The sequence below is a fragment of the Eucyclogobius newberryi genome, unplaced genomic scaffold, assembly GCF_026437365.1.
Source record: "Eucyclogobius newberryi isolate DKJ021-1_F unplaced genomic scaffold, fEucNew1.0.hap1 SCAF_9, whole genome shotgun sequence".
Lineage (NCBI taxonomy): Eukaryota > Metazoa > Chordata > Actinopteri > Gobiiformes > Gobiidae > Eucyclogobius > Eucyclogobius newberryi.
In genome coordinates this window covers 21,903,928-21,922,265 of record NW_027316532.1, presented here as the reverse complement: position 1 = coordinate 21,922,265, position 18,338 = coordinate 21,903,928, and the positions used below count along the sequence as shown (strand labels likewise).

At 39.4% G+C, this 18,338-nt stretch overlaps 2 protein-coding genes across 3 annotated transcripts in view; one reads left to right on the top strand and one right to left on the bottom strand.

Moving 5' to 3' along the window:
* Positions 1–8,855, top strand: part of hmcn1 (hemicentin 1) — a 117,801-nt gene extending 108,946 nt beyond the window's left edge. The window contains exons 96-107 of the mRNA XM_072439080.1: positions 623–744; positions 1,354–1,591; positions 3,392–3,454; positions 3,532–3,651; positions 3,727–3,861; positions 3,953–4,066; positions 4,153–4,278; positions 4,474–4,602; positions 5,402–5,743; positions 5,849–5,968; positions 6,045–6,171; positions 6,647–8,855. Of these exons, the coding sequence (XP_072295181.1) occupies positions 623–744; positions 1,354–1,591; positions 3,392–3,454; positions 3,532–3,651; positions 3,727–3,861; positions 3,953–4,066; positions 4,153–4,278; positions 4,474–4,602; positions 5,402–5,743; positions 5,849–5,968; positions 6,045–6,171; positions 6,647–7,013 (2,003 nt within the window). The 3' untranslated portion in view covers positions 7,014–8,855. The remainder of the gene's footprint in view (positions 1–622; positions 745–1,353; positions 1,592–3,391; positions 3,455–3,531; positions 3,652–3,726; positions 3,862–3,952; positions 4,067–4,152; positions 4,279–4,473; positions 4,603–5,401; positions 5,744–5,848; positions 5,969–6,044; positions 6,172–6,646) is intronic.
* A 3,190-nt stretch (positions 8,856–12,045) lies between these two features.
* Positions 12,046–15,581, bottom strand: arpc5b (actin related protein 2/3 complex, subunit 5B). Of its 2 annotated transcripts, none has more exons than XM_072439079.1 (4): positions 15,324–15,581; positions 13,896–13,968; positions 13,623–13,799; positions 12,046–12,601 (listed from the first exon to the last, which is right to left on the bottom strand). In XM_072439079.1, exons 1-4 carry the CDS (start codon positions 15,461–15,463, stop codon positions 12,539–12,541), a joined length of 453 nt encoding a protein of 150 aa, XP_072295180.1. In that variant the 5' UTR covers positions 15,464–15,581; the 3' UTR covers positions 12,046–12,538. The 2 variants fall into 2 exon arrangements, with proteins under 2 accessions (XP_072295180.1, XP_072295179.1); XM_072439078.1 differs by having other exon boundaries at positions 13,896–13,979; positions 15,335–15,578.
* Between the last annotated feature and the right edge of the window lie 2,757 nt (positions 15,582–18,338).

Sequence of the window (18,338 nt, the reverse complement as noted above, 5' to 3'; positions counted from 1 at the left end):
CACAATCAATCACAACAGAACCAAACACACAATTTACCGGTAAATTACACAAACAGCAAATTATTCTGGCAATAGGATCTTCTAAGTAACAAAATGTACCATGTTTTCTTATTTATTGTATGAAACATGAAGAAACACAAAGAAAACTATTATAAAACTATTTTAAAAAACTATAAAATAAAGTGATTGTAACAAGTATAAATCCCCCAAAGCCTGTCATGACCCACTTTCACCAGTTTGTGCTGAATATGTACAATTTTAATAGATTTTTTAAACGTTTTTTTAAATCTCTATTGTTATTTTAGCCATAGTCCTTCATAGTTCATTTTGCGACATCCATTTCTATGTGATAGTTATTTTTTGCTACCACCAAAAGGGCATTCCAAAGAGATCCATTTATTGTCCCCATTGCAGGAGTTTATGTCCGAGACACATGAAAATATGGCACAGTTTTATGGAGAAACCTGTAGATAAATGTCATAAAAACTAAAGAATGTTGTGTAATGTTTAGGATTATTGTCTCAGCTTTCCAGTTCCCATTTCTGTGTTTAAAATGTGCATTGCGAGTCCTTACTACATCAATGTGTCCCAAACAAATGTGACTTGAATGTAATGCTTTCAGGGGAGATTTTGAGGATGACCCACGTTGCCAGGGGGATGGATTCAGACGGGGCTCTGCTGCTGGACATCGTCGTGAACGGCCACATTCTTCAGCTGCCGTCAAACGCTGACATAAGCATCAAGGTACGGACACTTTAAAAACGTGTTTGAAGACGACGCTCGTCCTTTTTTTTCTGCAATCTACTAATAAACTATCATTCCAAACCGCAATGTAAAAGTACTTAGGCAGGACTTCCTTTTCTGCTGCTGACTTGTTTTTGAACCGTTTATGTTTGACGAAGTGATAATATTTGAAAATAAGTAAGTACAGAGCGGTGCAGGGAACAGTGAAGGATTAAACAAACACACATAACATGTAACAGCTGTAAATAAGAGTGTTATTTTTATTTTTTATTAAGAATATAAGAGCTTTTTTATAAGGGTTTTTATAAGAGTTTTTTTATAAGAGTATTTTATTATAAGAGTTTTTTAATAAGAGTATTTTATTATAAGATTTTTATAAGAGTTTTTTTTATAATTATTTGTTTCTTTATTAGTATACTTCTGTGCCTAATCTGTGTTGCAACAGTGGAATTTCCCCATTGTGGAAAAAAAAAGCTTATCTTATCTTATCTACCGAATACAATGCTGAGGGGAAAACCATTATAACATGTTTAAAAGATCGATAATTGTACAAGACGTCTCCTTTAAAAAGCCAATCATCAGTTATACTCTATTGTTTTCGTTTTTCAGGACTACACTGAGGACTACATCCAGACGGGCCCCGAGCAGCTTTACGCTCAGTCCACCCGCATGTTCAGCGTAGACGGGGAGAGTGTTCCGTACTCGTGGAACCACAGCATCACCTACGACGCGTCCAGGGGGAAGATGCCGTATCTGGTGGAGACGCTGCACGCGGAGGCCGTCGGGGCCTTTTACCACCCGCTGGACGAACTGCTGGTCTTCAGGATCCAGGCTTCTATAGCTAAAGGTGAGACTCGTGATTACCGTATTCTCCGCACTATAAGGCGCACTTAAAAGCCTTAAATTTTCTCAACAACAGTGCACCTTACTTATAATCCAGTGCGCCTTATATATGGATTAATTCTGGTTGTGCTTACTGACCTCAAAGCGATTTTGTGTGGTACACGTTTTGTTTCGCCTGATGCTCCTTATATTCCAGTGCGCCTTATATATGAAAAATTATAAAAAATAGACCATTCATTGACAGTGCGCCTTGTAATCCAGTGCGCTTTATAGTGCGGAAAATACGGTACAAGAGAACGGCGTGGCATTTGCAGAAGCGTTCCTCCTCGAGAACGCCCGACCTGATCTCAAAGGGGTGAGCGTGGGGTCAGAGGTCAAAGCGCACAGTGGGAAACTACTGGTCAAACATGAGTATCTGTCTGGGCGTAACTTCTGATTCATAAACATTAAATTATGCACATAATCTGGTATTTTCTAACACAAACATTGGAAAAACGTAAACAGATCTGAAGAAAACATATGTTCGAATCATTTAATATGGTCAACACAAAGCTTTTGTCAGTTGTAGACTCATGTTGGACTAACACATGGCCGTGCTCTGTCCCATATTCAATAAAACAATTAACATCATAATCATACTCACAGTGGGAGGAGTAACCAAAACAATTACAGGAGAAAGATGTAAAGAACTTTAAAGGACACATGTTATGCCAAACTGACTTGAATCTTGGTTAGAAAGTCCTCTCTCGTGCTGCACGGTGGGCGAGTGGTTAAAGCGGCAGCACATGTGCAGTGTTGTGAGTTTGAATCCCGGCTTCCTCAGTTTACTGTATGTCCTCCCTTCTCTCATCCCCATTTCACCATGAAGCTGCCCTGTCTAATTAAGCCTACAGGCCAAAAACACTAGACAACTGATGATTTTCTCGATCTATGGCTCTGAGAATCTTTTTAAGTCCATAAATCATCGGTAGACTCGATCTGTGAATTACTAACGTCTAATCGCGATCAGGAAGTGAGAGGCCAGCTTGAAATGCACTGGAAAAGGTTTCTTAAACTGTGTAATTCCCTCTGCAGCCAGTAGTCGACTAGTCAGGCAGAATTGTTTTTGAATAACCAAATAAAGGTTGAAATATCGTGAGTGACGCCTTCTAGATAGAAAATGATTAGTAAAGTATTAATCAATAAGTATTATAGATGAAAATCATTAAAAAAGGGGAGTGTCTGCAGAGCCGCGGCGCGCGGCCGAAACTGTCATGTTATTTTTGTGCTGGCCGCGTGCCGCGGCTCCTGAAACTGCGCCGCTATTTGACCACGTTTTAGCGCTGTTTTAGACCGCGCCGGGTTAAGGTTAGGGTTACGGTTAGGGTTATAGGACTGTAAGTCGCACCAGCCAAAAAATGCATAATAGAGAAGAAAAATAATAATAAGTTGCACTGGAGTATGAAATGCGGTTGCAAGTGTGAAAATAACAAATAATATCACATACAAGTCGCTCCGGAGTATAAGTAAGTAAGTAAGTATAAATATAAGTATAAGTCGCACCCCGGCCAAAACTATGAAAAAAGGTGCGACTTATAGTCCGGAAAATACGGTACAATTATCAACTACGACTAAAATGACTGTTTTATAGTGGACTGTCATGGTTACGATTGCAGAATGATCAACAAACAGATCATTACAGAATCACAAAATGACACGTGTACTACATATGGTGCAGCCACAGGGTTCGGCTCATGATTCAGTTTGTTTTGTGTCATTCCCTTTCGCTGCTGGATGATTTAAACGTTCTCCTCGTCTTTTGCAGGTGACCGCAGTAACCAGTGTCCGCAGGGCTTCTCGTTGGTGTCCGCCGGGCCCTACTGCGCAGGTGATTGGGGCCTCACATTTGTGCAAAGTCGCTGTCTCTTGTACATGTTTGACGAAGACGATGTTGACATGTTTCAGATGAGAACGAGTGCGAGGTGGGCCAGCCTTGTTCCCACACCTGCCACAACGCCATGGGCACGTACTACTGCTCCTGCCCCCGGGGTCTGACCATCTCCGCCGACGGGAAGACGTGCCAGGGTAAAGGGTCGCGCAGAGTTTTGATTCCAAAGCACTTTTAATCACATGGAGGTAACACGTGCGTCTCGTCCGCAGACATAGACGAATGCTCGTTGGGTGGAAGCGTGTGCCATGACGGACAAGACTGCGAGAACACGATTGGCTCGTATCGGTGTGTGATGAGATGTGGGCGGGGCTTCAGGAGAACAGTGGATGGCCTTAGCTGTACAGGTAAAGTAAACATACACCGTTTGTATTTTCACCACCTCACTCTTAGTTTTATGCCATTGAAAGTAACTTGTGACTTTGCGTGATTGGTCAGATGTGAATGAATGTCAGGACTCCCACCCGTGTCACCAGCACTGTCTGAACACCATTGGCAGTTACCGCTGCGCCTGTGAGCCGGGATACCAGCTCAGGAACAGACGCTGCATCGGTAAAACAACATGGTTCCATTCATGTTATACTTTTACTATTTACCGTAATTGTTATAACTGACACACAGAATATGTTTGATCCCAGATATAAATGAATGTCGGCAGAGAGTGTGTCGCTCGGATCAACAGTGTAAAAACACTCGAGGCGGTTACACGTGCATCGACCTGTGTCCTCGAGGCATGACCAAAGGGGGCAACGGCACGTGTATAGGTCAGTACTTCTTTATACTGCGTGACATTCAAAGTACCGGGGCAGCAATTCAAATGTGTGATCGTGATTAATTGCATGCTTGAATTTGAATTGATCACATGTTGCATGAAAGGTTATTAAACATTATGTTAAGGCTTGTTAACGAGCCCAGCACTAATTAAAACATCATATTTATGACTCTGTTGTTGTGTCTAGACATGAATGAGTGCAGCGACGGCACTCACCAGTGCAGATACAACCAGATCTGTGAGAACACCAGAGGCAGCTACCACTGCACCTGCCCTCGGGGGTACAGGTCTCAGGGAGTGGGACGCCCCTGTGTCGGTATGTTTACACATATTTACACATCACAGAGGGAGAAAAGCATATACAGTGTGTATTTCTCTGCTTTTACATAAGAACATACATATTGCCAGTAATGCAGGCGCCTTATGTTCTCTCTAAGTCTAAAGTCTTCTTTAAACAGTTATTTCTGTTTAGAGTTAACACTGTGGGTTTTCTATGGCATTAAAGGGTCACTGACTAACTGATCTCACTGTGAAGCATCTGCTTGTGCTTATTTGAGGTTTAGTGCATGGCCTGACCTCGTGCTCATGTTTAGAGAGACACAGACCAGCACCAACACTGTTTCTCATGTTCAAACTTTCCTCACTCTTTTCTTTGACTTTGTTCTGGCTCTTTCTTTGAGATGTTTCCCACTGGCATCATTCACATTATTAATTGAATGCTAACATCAGCTTTATTTATCCTCTTCCTGTGCTTATATACTGCAATGGATTAAATACCAAATATAAATGTTAAACATATAATCAAATTGAATATGATTTGATGGTGAACTTACAATGAGCAGATTTTCAGGTTATTTTTTTATTATAAATCATAGATAAAATCTCCCAATGAGAATTATTTCACATTTGTCCAATACATTTCTGTCTTAGGGACATGAGAATGTATTGTTGTATCGTGGGATCATTGACGTTTGCCCTTTTTCTCCTTTCACTCTTTGTCTGGGCCTGCACCTCTTTATTCTTCCACCTCAAAACTCTTCTCTACTTTTCCATATCGTTTTGCTTCGTCTTGCACTATATTTCTTGGTGCTGGCCTGTCTTTGTGCTGAGGGCAGATATAAATGAGTGTGAGCGGCCTCCTCCGCCCTGTGCACACCAGTGCATCAACACCCCGGGCAGCTTCAAGTGCACGTGCCCACCAGGGCAACACCTGCTGGGGGACGGCAAGTCCTGTGTGGGGCTGGAGCGTCTGCGGCCCAGCTACGAGAGCTACTCTTACGGCTACCGCTCGTCTCAAAGCTTGGCCCAGCCCAGCTCCTTTCAGCAGCTCTACCACAACGTGGCCTCTCAGAGCTACCACTCCTATGGAGCTGCCCACAGGGGCCAGAGGAGTGTGCCAGCCACACTGCAGGGCTCTTGTCAACAAGGGTTTGTGTTCAGCAGGGGTCGTTGTGTAGGTAATTATACCAGAGAGGACGTGAAAATAATGCTTTTCATGTAAAACCTCTGTAGAATACAGCTTTTGTCATGTTGTGTGTCTTTGTCTGTTTTAACCTCCACAGACATAAATGAGTGTGAGATGAGGGACACGTGTCAGCACGAGTGCATGAACACTCCGGGCAGTCACCGGTGTAACTGTCCTGCCGGGTATCGACTCATGACCAATGGGAAAACATGTCAAGGTTTGAACCTTTGCACTCTGTTATATTATATTATATTATATTATATTCTACCAACAGAAGTGTCTTCTGTCTGCAGACATAGACGAGTGTCTGGAGCAGAACATCCAGTGTGGAGCCAACCGCATGTGCTTCAACATGAGAGGGAGTTACCAGTGCATAGACACGCCCTGCCCGCCAAACTACCTGCGAGACGCCGCCACAGGGTAAACCACATCTACACCTTTGTCTTATATATACTTCAATACTAAGTTTATAACAATGATGGGTTCACAACATTTTAGAGCAGGATGACTATTTCAGCTGGAGGGCGGGGCCTAGATTATTTCATGATCAAATGTTGAACCATACCATGTACTCGGGATGGGTAAATATGACATTGTTGTCAGCGTAATCCCTCATTCGACCAAAAGGCATCTGGACATTGTTTTTAGAGAATCAAGTATAAATTCTAGTTTCTCAATTCAATGAAGTTACAGTAAATATCTGTATCACAATAAGAATAAAAGTCATAAATCATAGCACTCTCACATATTATCTACATATTGAGAAAAGGGTCCAAAGGGGATCGTCTATTGTCCTTTCAGCTGATGAGAATAAACCTGACCTGGACCTCGTGTTTAAACGCATTCCCACAATGTCTTGACCCTGCGTGACCCCAAACTGTCGCCGGCGTTGCAGGTTCTGTCTGAAAAACTGCCCCCCGAACGACCTGGAGTGCGCGCTGAGCCCGTACGCGCTGGAGTACAAGCTGCTGTCCCTGCCGTTCGGGATCGCGGCCCACCAGGACCTGATCCGCCTCGTGGCCTACACCCAGGACGGCGTCATGCACCCCAGGACCACCTTCTTGGCCGTGGACGAGGACGCCGCGCTGCCGTTCGCCTTGAGGGACGAGAACATGAAGGGCGTCCTGTTCACCACCAGACCCCTGCGAGAGCCGCGCACGTATCGCATGAAGGTGCGCGCCCTGTCATACAGCGAGGACGGCGGCATCGAGTATCAGACCACGTTCATCGTGTACATCGCCGTCTCCGCCTACCCCTACTGAGAGAGCACTTTAAACGAGCGAGCGAGTGGCGAGCGAGCGAACGGCGCGCGTCGCAAACGATCGGGGATGGGACGAGATACGAGGGCTGCGCGTTTTGGGGAAATGACTGCGATGCGTGCGTTTTATGGACCCTTTAAAACACGGCAAAATTCAGGAACGGAGGCTTTTAGGTGTTTAGGAAAGAGGAAAAGAGCAGCTATTTTACATTTCCAGGGTAGAAATGTCAAGTAGTTTGCTCTATGACAAAAGAATGGAGGGAAACGAATATAGAATTGGCTAAAAATTGTACTTGAGCTTTATACTTTTGTGGTAAAGTGTGTAATATTCCTGTTGTTAATATGAAAAACCATGTCTACTATTATTGCTCAACACCTCTGTGAGTATTTGTCCAGTAAAACCTACCAATCAGGATTTTGCCTCCATCAAAAATGTCCTAATCGTATCAAATAAACAAATGTAAAATACAATAGTGCCGCAATAATCGTTTTTAAACCAGGCTCTGATCCATTTGAGTGGTTTTCATTTGACAAAACCCCCTTGATTTGTCATATTTTGGGATATTCTGTGGTTAATCCGTTTCTCGATTGAAATCACATCGTTCCACTTCACGTTTGCCTCCGTTCCAGAATTTAGAATCACATATCAACATTTGAATATACTTTTTGACACAATAATTTAAGCTAAGTTCAAATAAATATGCTCATTCATCGCATTCCAGTCCAACTCTGACAAAATACAAACTTAAAGTGCCTATGACAGGTTTTTATGATTTTCTAATTTTGACAATATTTGGTGTATTTGTACCTGTTTTACATATACATTATCGTTTTACATCAATCGAGCAGGTATTTATGGAGAAAACTTTGAAAAATCTGTCGAAAATGACAGGAAGTGACATCACACAAGGTACACACATTCCAGTCATAGTTTATGCAGATATACACAAAGAAACAACTTTTTTGACTCTCTAAACATTAATTCAATTAAATAAATATATATATTTATTTGTCAAATACCAAAAAAAATTGAGGTGTTTTTGCCCAGTGTTTTCTTGGTAATTTCCTAGTGTGATGTCATCAATTACAAACAGGAAGTGAAATTATAAACCTCAAAAACGTGCTATTCGGGGATGACATTTTTATAATTTTTAACAAAATTCTAAATATATTTATCTTAACTGTATTTTAGTTCAATGAGTCGTCCAGCCTATAGGGGGCGCTTTAACAGATAGAAAACAGACTAAATTAAGTTTTAATTTGCCACGATAACGATTATTACGTTATAATAATGCTATGTTCTGTGCAGCCCTGATTCTGACCCAACATCTGATAAATAAATCGTGCCGTTAAGTTAGATATTATTTCATATTTTCCCCGAACGCGCCGTCGTTTCCCACAGTCGCAGCCGGAGATCTCGTCCCGTCCCGACGAACGAAACGCAAACATGAACCGGAAGAGACTGTGCGAGTGCGGGAAGTGCTCAGACTGCGGTTGCCATGGTTTCTATTTCACGCTGAAACTCAAAAGAGGACGGACTAAAACCTCACTTTCGGCCTGTACGGACTTCAATAATCTTTTGTCATTACGCTTTATTATTTATATGAAATTTTATTCCCCGTTCATGGAAACCGCCACGTTTTTTTTGTTCTGTCTTTTTTAATTAAACGTGTATTTTACATCTACCTATTTTTTTTAACTTATTGGGACGTGCTTGAAGAACAAGAAAGTGACGTGGTAAAAACCCAACGTTTGTACTTTAACACGCCGAAAACACCATCCGCCAACCAAGATGTACTTTATTTTTTATGGATTGTACATAAGCTGTTGTTTGTCTTAATGTATTGGGATGTTGTATGTGATGTATTCATTTTGTAATAAAAAATAAATCTGAAAAAATCCTAAAAACAGACACAAAACTGATCGCGGATGTCGAGATTATTTGGTTAATCGATAATTGCAACTATTTTAGAAGTAACATTTTGTGGTTTTAATTTAATCTATTGTTAAAAAAAACGAATTTAAATATGAGGCACTTTTTTATCGGTCTGTTTTTGTCACATTTACTTTATTTTGTCAGTTCAATTTCATAAAACTCAAACAAACTTGAGAAATAGCAACGTGTTGGACGGGATTTTACACGAATCACAGTGAATAATCGTGAATAATCGTTAAATATTGAGGTTTTTCATCACAATAATTGTAACTAAACAAAAATTTGATAACGTGACGTCCCAAAAACATGTTTATTGCCAGTGTCAGCGTAATTCCACTGCGTCTGCGACATAAAAAGACGAAGAAAAATAAACTAAAACGCAATAAAATGAGACGTTAGAATAAAATTTGACTTTGACTGAATGTAAATACAAATGTAAACAGATGAATTGTCGATGAGAGCTATTTAAATAATCACACGGCACGCACGGTCAGAAAAGTTACACAGTGCACCTTTAAAATGACATTAAATTAGAGCCGGATGAATGTTTTGTGACGACAAGTGTGTTTTTTGAACACGTCTATGTCACTGGGTGAAGAAAAGCCTCATCAAACACGACAACACACACGTTTACGTTCATCAATCTCACATTTTATTGTCATTTGTCAAAAAGCACGACATAAAAAACACGTCTCGTATAAGGCAGTTGTACCAGCAGCTCACACCACACATTAGTATTCTAGTATTCTAGTATTCTAGTCGTGGCTGCAGTAGAAATACTCTGGCTGCATTTATCACACGAGTAAAAATCACAAATCAAGCGTTCTTTTTGAGGCTTTTTGCTCATCTTTTTACGCTTCCGTCGTTCCACTTTCGACAGGAATAACCTCAAAGTGTAAACCGGTCGCTCTTTGTTCAGTGGTACTGTCCCCGAAATACATTTTTACTGCACTTTTCTTTGTACTTTTACTTGGAACGTTCATGTTTTGGCCTCTGCAGACGACGCGCTCTCATTTTGAATATCATAAAATAACAATAACAACAGTGATATTATCCATTATTTGTGTTTAAATAGTTTGATAATCACAAAAACACAAAAGCAATTCATCAATCTAAATGCCCGATAACACAAGTTAAAGATGCAAAACCAAAGACGTTTTTTTTGTACACAGTTATGTTTAAGTTTAATATTAACTAATACAATATTTCATGAAACGGTTATTTGGCAACAAACACTTTTCCGACGAGGCAGACGTTGTATTTCAGACTTTTAATGGTGAAAATGTAAAATAATACTGACTTTTATGCTTCCAAAAGTGACAAATAAGAAATATAAAGACCTAGTTTTAATCAGTTTAATGCTCATTATCAACATTATGGGCAAAGACTAATGACTCTAATCAATTTTAATTTAGAAGTGGACAATATTGACAAAAATAAATATCCTAATACCTTTTTATTATCCAGATAACAATATTATAGCATTTAAGGCTGTGACATGTTTGAAATTATAACGATATGTGATAAGGCTGTTATTGGAATACACATTATATTAACACAAATATATGAATTCCTTAAAACATTAGCCCTACTTTGTCAAAATAAAGAACTTTAAGAGACAAAACCAAATCAAAGCTAATTTAAACTGAAAATGAAAAATTGTTCATAAAAATCAAACGTTTAAATTTAAAAACAGTATATTTCTGTCAGATGGAAGATATATTTTTGATATATTGTACAAAATGTGAGAAAATAAAACGGACAGAAACATTAGATTAAAGAGCAAACGGCTTCTGGTTTTGCACATTTTCGAATCAGCTTTTTTACTGTATTTTTTTTATTCTAATTCTCCAAAAGACAACTGTAATTCATCCTTTTTTCCTGCACAATCCCACATAAATACAACATGATTTACAGTCTCCGTCTGCTCGGGACAGTTTGGTGGGCTCTAAAGTGGTCTAAAGTGGTGGGATTAGACCGCTGATGGGTAATAATGCTCGTGATCTGGGCCAGAGCGCGAGGATGAATGAATAAGTGAATGCAGAGATGCATGATGGGAGATGACACCATCCCCCCGTCTGTGAGTGAGGCCGAAGAGCCAAAGAAACGCCTTTTACGAGAAGGAAAAAACCACCAGTGAAAGCTTTGGTCCAATAGAGGTCGGCCAAATATAGAACCATGAAAACTGCTAAATTTGTCACGTATATTATTTCTATATTTATTTATTTTTAATGTTGCATACAGAGCAGATGTAAAACAAAATTGCAAAAAAATATGTTGTAAAAAAGAAAAAGAAAAGGAGGTATAAACAGTTACTTTTTTACTCTTTTTTTTTTAATGTGAAATGTACTGTCTTTTCACATTTGTCTGACACTTAAACCTCGACGAGTATATCAAAACTAAAAATATCAATAGAATATCAATGTTCTGCTGAATTTATCATATTATTATCGGGATACGACTAAAATATATGTTTGTAAATATCGTCCACGTCCATTACTTACATTAATTACATTTTAAAAGACTGCCAGGGATAGACACTTTCCGTCCAATCAGAGACGAGGACCGTGGATGAGAACCATGTGGAAACAGCTGTCACGGTTCAACATTCTTTTGATATCATGCATTATTTGTATTGTTATCAGTCTTTCAGTCTAGTTTGGCATCTCATGTTTTAGAACTAAAAAAAAATTATATTAAAAAAAATATATCTGTTGTTCCCTGTGGCACTGAGTTTAGGCGCCATCTACTGGCTGCAGAGGGAATTACACAGCTTAACAATAAACAACTGGAATGTTTTCTTAGAGATGCTACGTAGCCACAGTTGCGCTAGTGTTTGAGTGTTTCTGACGCTCAGAGGGAGAAGAGCGTCTATCCAGGATGTGTGACTGAAGCAAAATGCAACTTCAGCTGTTTTTGATGAGGAACAACGTTAGAACGCGGTTAAAAAGAGAGAAAAAGCCCTTTTAGCATAACACGTGCCCTTACATTGTTCTCTCGTCAAAAACTGAGGTGTATTTAGCTTCAGCCATGCTTGTTTCATTAAACCCATTTATAGGTTTCTTTGGCTTTAAGTTTTAAGTGCTCTTTTTAATACATCAATACATTATTTTAAGTTCTAAAACATGACACACCAAACCAAAGATTCCCATAACAAGTCAATCAATGCATAATCTGTGTCTTTACTATGGATTGTATGTAATAACACTTATTTTTAATCATTTTTAACATAAATTACCTTTTCTCATTTCGGCATATTTATTCAGTCTGGTTTTGTTTTCACCTCCACAGTGATTTCATTGGAATGCCCAATGAGACGATGAACGTTTAAATGTATAAACTGTAAATGTTATTGCCAAAAATGCAATCAAACGTGTGCATTTAGCTAAGAGGGGATTAGCGACACTAAAAAGCACAACCAATGGTGTAGCTGAGTGAGAGGAGGCTTCCTGTAGCGCCCTGTGATCATGCGCTGCAGTCGTTCATCGATTATACTTGCACTCGGCAGTCGCCTTTGTATCCGTCTGGTCGCGGGCACGTTCGGGCGCTGCTCGTGGCGTCTCTGTGGCGTGTGCGGCGGTGCGCGCTCGGGTTCAGACAGTCTTCCGTGCCGTTAGAACTCGGACGATGCTGCCCACGCCGCCCACGGCCAAAGCCTGAGGGGGGGAAGTTAAACCGACAATCCGCATAAAACGTTAAAATAACGATCTGTAAAAAGTCTCAATGTGCAATAGAAATAACAGTTTGACTCGTCGACTACTAAAATAACTGTTAGTCGCAGCCCTAATGTAAAAGTACCGTATTTTGTGGCATCTTTTTACATAGTTTTGGCTGCCTTATTTTCCAAAGCGACTTATATGTGATATTTAACGTTATTTTCACACTGTTAACCACAAGAGGGCGCTCTAGGCTCTAAGCGACGTAGAAGAAGAATCTGCACTTCCTCTACCTCTGGAGTTTGTGGAGTTGTTTAGAAGTGACACAGAGGAAGAATAATTCAATGGATTTAGTGATTTGGGGTAAAACTGATGCTTTGGTAAACTTGTTAGCATGTTCTTTATGCTATAGTTATCTGAATAACTGTTAATATGTTACGTCAACATACCAGTAAATGACGTAAACGCTAGAGCTGAAGAGGCACAGAAGGTTTGAGATGAGAAAACGACGCTGTTAAAGCCCTTTACAAAGTCATAGAAACACATTTGACACTAACACTTGTATTAAAACCAGAAACTCCTTCAAACACGCTTAAAATAATAACGTTTAAAAAGGACAATATTGGACATTTCCTGAAAAGTTTTAGAATGATCTCGAGCTTTACCAGAACTGTCAGACCACACGATAACAGAGAAAGCACTTACCGTATTTTCCGGACTATAAGTCGCACCTGTTTTTTTTAATTTATAGTTTTGGCCGGGGTGCGACTTATACTTATATTTATACTTATACTCCGGAGCGACTTATATGTGATATTATTTGTTATTTTCACACTTGCAACCGCATTTCATACTCCAGTGCAACTTATATATGTTTTTTTCTTCTCTATTATGTATTTTTTGGCTGGTGCGACTTATAAATACGGTAATCAGTATCACGACAAGTTCATAGTTCATACCTTAAAGAAATGCAGTGGATTTAGCAGATTAAAACACATTAAAACAGTTGTAAAACCGTTACCTTTTCGTGCCACTGCAGCAGAACGGCGCTGCTGTTTTCCGACGGCTTCTCGAAGCCTTTGTAGATGTACTTCATGAGCAGGTCCACGCTGTTCTTGTCCAGCGACTGCACCGCCCTCTCGATGTCGCCGCTCTTGAACGCCGTGAGAACCTTCAGCACCAAACCCTCCGCCCGGTCCTGGACAATCGGGAGAAGCAAAGAAGAAAAGGCACGAGCGGTTCAGACGTCGCGGCGTTCACGGTTTCTAAATGCACGTTGAGGACGGTTTCCCACCTTGACGTTCTGGTTCTTCGTGTTGATCGGCGGGTTCTTCAAAACGGCGTGCAAAGCTTCTACCAAACTCCCCGTGCAGCAATGGTTAAGGCTTAAAAACGTTTGAGAAATACTCGATTTATACATCATCTATGTTATACGTCCAATTTCTGTGTACCGTATTTTCCGGACTATAAGTCGCACCAGCCAAAAAATGCATAATAGAGGAAAAAAAACATATATAAGTCGCACTGGAGTATGAAATGCAGTTGCAAATGTGAAAATAACAAATAATATCACATATAAGTCGCTCCGGAGTATAAGTATATAAGTATAAATATAAGTATAAGTCGCACCCTGGCCAAGACTATGAAAATACGGTATATTCAATTTGGTTGCAATAAAGTCAGTCAATTTATTGTACATTTTGAGATGAAAACACATATCTCTTGTTGCAAAATGTAGATAAAATATAATAAATAGTCCAGGATTTTCCATAGATTTTGGGTAGATTATGATTTATGAGTTTGGCGACACAAATCATTTTAATTTAAATAACTTAAACACTGTATTTCTTCTTTATTCAGTCCTTTTTGCACAGTGCAGATGTGTGTAAATGTTTATGATCGTACAACAGGCAACGATGTCAGTATTGCCCAGGTTGTTTTAAAACGATGGAGGAGTTTTAGACTCTGGGGGGCGCCGGAGTCTCTTCCGTAACTGGGAAACATTGTACAAACCTGAACCAATTCACTCACATCCATCCATTTTCTACCGCTTGTTCCCTTTCGGGGTCGCGGGTGAATGAAAGTGAGAGTGAATGGCTGTCTGTAATGTCTATGTCTATTTTTTGTTTAATTCAGTCTTGATTTTGTTTTACTCTGTTTTATTTGTTTGAATTTTGAAAAGACTGAAGAGAAAAATTGCAATTGAACTAAATTAAACGACAAATAGTTTTCCTGTAGTCTCAGTTTTTATTTATTTATTATTTAGTAACCAAAAGAATCGTGCAAATCATCAATATTATGGCATCTGTCAGTACGTATTCCGTGTTTGTTCCGTGAGTCTCAGGTGACATTTTTAAAAATTTGATGAAAAAACATGTAGTTTTTTTTTGTGAAACATACATTTTTTACACGTTCCTTGCGCGATTTTGAGGCAATCACTGCTTCGTCCGATTCCCTCTCTTTGCACATGCGCGTTTCGGAGCTTCAGATAACAAATACTCGATTACTAAATTAGCCGATTCGCTGTGATTAATCAACCAACACACTCACGTCCTCTAATGGCCCTAGACTACGTAAAATAAAAGTCTTTACGGGAATAAAAAAAGACAGTTACAACCATAATAAACAGCGACATCTAGGCCACAGTTCACGCATTGCTAATAAACACAAATAGAGCTTTTCTATTCCGCACACGCAGATTCGTCCAAACGCAAAAGGATATTGTCTGATGAGCGCGTCCACCTCCGCCTCGTCGGGACCAAGCTGGTTCTCCGCTCCGTCCTCCTCGTCCACGAATTTGTTCTCATCGTACTCGTCCACGTCCACTTTCCGGAAGCGCGCCGACGTGGGCTGTTTCGACATGCCGCGAGCCCGGAAGATCCCGACGCGAAGGTGAAGGCGTCGTGTCCAAAAACCGAAGTAAAGAGATGTATTTTTGTGTGTGTTTTTTGTGTGTTTGTGATGCGGCCGCTGTCACACAAACTGGAGGAGGAGGCGCTGCTTCCTTTGTGTGTGTGTGTTCGCTCTGCGGAACTTCCGGGTTTGGCGCCGCGTAGTGGACACAACGCGTACTGCATGTTTGAGATGGCAGTTCTGTCTTTGACCGCCAGAGGGAGCCGTGGTGTAAGAAATGGGAGCGTGACCGAGAATAGCTCATTCATTAGACAGTGGAAATGAGGAAATAAATTGTAAACAAGTTGCTATAGTTAATTGCGTATTTGTGATAGAATATATGTGGCAATAACCAGTTGTGTTTATTTGTATTCAACGACAACAGAAATTAACATAACTAAGGTTATTTTGTGTTTTTATTACGATTTTTTTTTTTTACATATATATATATATATTTTTACATCGAATCTAGTAAAAATATTCATGGTATATAAATACGATTTTTTTTTTAAATTCTATGTAAAAAAAAAATACAATGTCATCAAAATAAAATTCGATGTCAAAAAATAATTCTATGTAAAAAATAATTAAATTCGATGTAAAAAAAAATACGATGTCAAAAAAATAATTATGTATGTTAATTTTTTTAATTTGATGTAAAAAAATAAAATAAACTTCGATGTCAAAAAAATTTCCATGTAAAAAAAAAAATCGGAATAAAAACACTAAATAACCTTCATGCATAACAATACAGTCGCAAAACTTAACTAAAATATTCCACCTTCAACACATATTTACACAAAAAAGACAACTAAAAAAGAAAAAAACAACAAGAAACTAAAAACGAACTAAGTAACATTGATACATCATACATCGCACAGTTGTGTTTTGTTAAAGGGATGGACTTTCACGGTGTCAAATGTTTCATGGTACTTTTAGTGTTGTGTAACCTTTGTCCATTGTTTGTTGTTTGTTTGTTGTTGTTTGTGGTTGTCTTTGTTTTTTTGTGCACATCTCTTTCCAATGTAGTGTTTAACTGCAAATAGAAAATAAACTAAACTAATTGTGAAACTTTGTGATTTACAGTGGAGGGGCCTCTCTCTGTGGACATGACACTGCAGCGCCTGGAATATTCCACTGTACATCATTAAATATACTTATCTGTGCCGTTTGGACAAGGTACAGGTCAGATCTGTGGAGAAACGCCCCCCGCTCACACAAGACGAGATCACTTCAATATATTTTTGAGCAATAGAAAGACCTGTAATTGAATAAATGTGATAAAGATGAGTTCAAGGTCTTACTGTGCAAATAAGTAACATCTCAAGTACTGACCACCAACCAGAAAAATTACATAGTGCACCTTTAAGATAAGAGACATTTAGAATAAGAATTTGACAAAATTGTAATTGAACAAAACTCAAACTCACAAACTGCTTTGTCAATGTGATTCAGCATTAAACAATAAAACAAATAATACAAATAGAATATATAAAAAACTAGCTATGACAAAATAAAGGCATGCAAAAAATTATAATACATATAAAAAAAAATAAAAAAAATAAAAATAATAATGAAAAATATAGCCGCAAGCGGCAATGATTGGCCCTCGCCACGCCGCCGCCACGCCGCAAGAGGAGGGGGCGCTAACGCGCTCCAATTGTCCTTTTAGTACGCCTACTGCTGAATCTGTGACGCTGTCACATCTTCTCCCCTTTGTTTTACCATCAAAAAGACATTTTATTTGGAATTCTTTGCCGCACAGACACCGTGACTCTTTGAATCAATGTGGATAACTTTTGATGGCCCACCCCTGAAGATGAGTCTCACCAAATTTCAGGTTAATAGGGCTAATGCCCTGGGAGGTGTTTGTGAAAGTCTAGAGTGTAAACATGTTCTGGCGATTTCCCCATTGGAAGAACGTGGGAGGTTTCGGTCATCGTTACGGCAAAGCCGTAACAATTATGACATGGGTCTCATTGACTTTTTTGATGGGGATGCCAAAATTGAGTTGTGTGTCAAATTTCATATAATTTCGCAAAACTAAACATTTAACCTCCATATAAAATCTGTAGGGGGCGCTGTGGCGCCAAATTAATTTATTTCACTTCAAGTAAGTTTAGGGCAAAGAGTTTAACAACTGATTCTAATTTGACGCAATTCGGACTTTATCTGTGCAAACGGCAGAAATGTTAAATTTGGGAGATTTCTGAAATTCTAGCTACAGTTTGAGGCTTCGCCGCTCAGAGACCGTGACAGGTATCAATGTAATTTGAATAACTTTTGATGTCCCACTCCTCAGTAGCATTTTCACCAAATTTCAGCTTTTTAGGGCCAACGCCCTGGGAGGAGTTCGTAAAAGTAAGACGTTTGGAAAAACTCCCGAGTCATGCTTAGCCATTTTTGAACCAATATGGCCGACATTTGGCTGGGCGGACGGCGTTGCCGTAATAATATTTTTTACTTCTCTTGTCACCATCTACCTCTGCGCCAAATTTCATGATTCTACGATCAGATTGTTTTTGGGTCATTTCTTATCTCCCAATGCATTTTTGGTACATTTGGGGGCGCTGACGCGCCAATTTTTTTTTATTTTAGAAAAGGGAAATAGCCAGAATGTAGAGAGGCACGATTTTTAGAGGTGTGCAAATTTTTGTGACTTTTCGTCAATGTTCACTGGGTGAAAAATAGGGGGGTTGGTCCCAAGAAGAAGAAGAAGAAGAAGAAGAAGAAGAAGAAGAAGAAGAAGAAGAAGAAGAAGAAGAAGAAGAAGAAGAAGAAGAAGAAGAAGAAGAAGCCTAATAATAATAATAACGAATACAAAAATATTTATTGCTATTGTCAG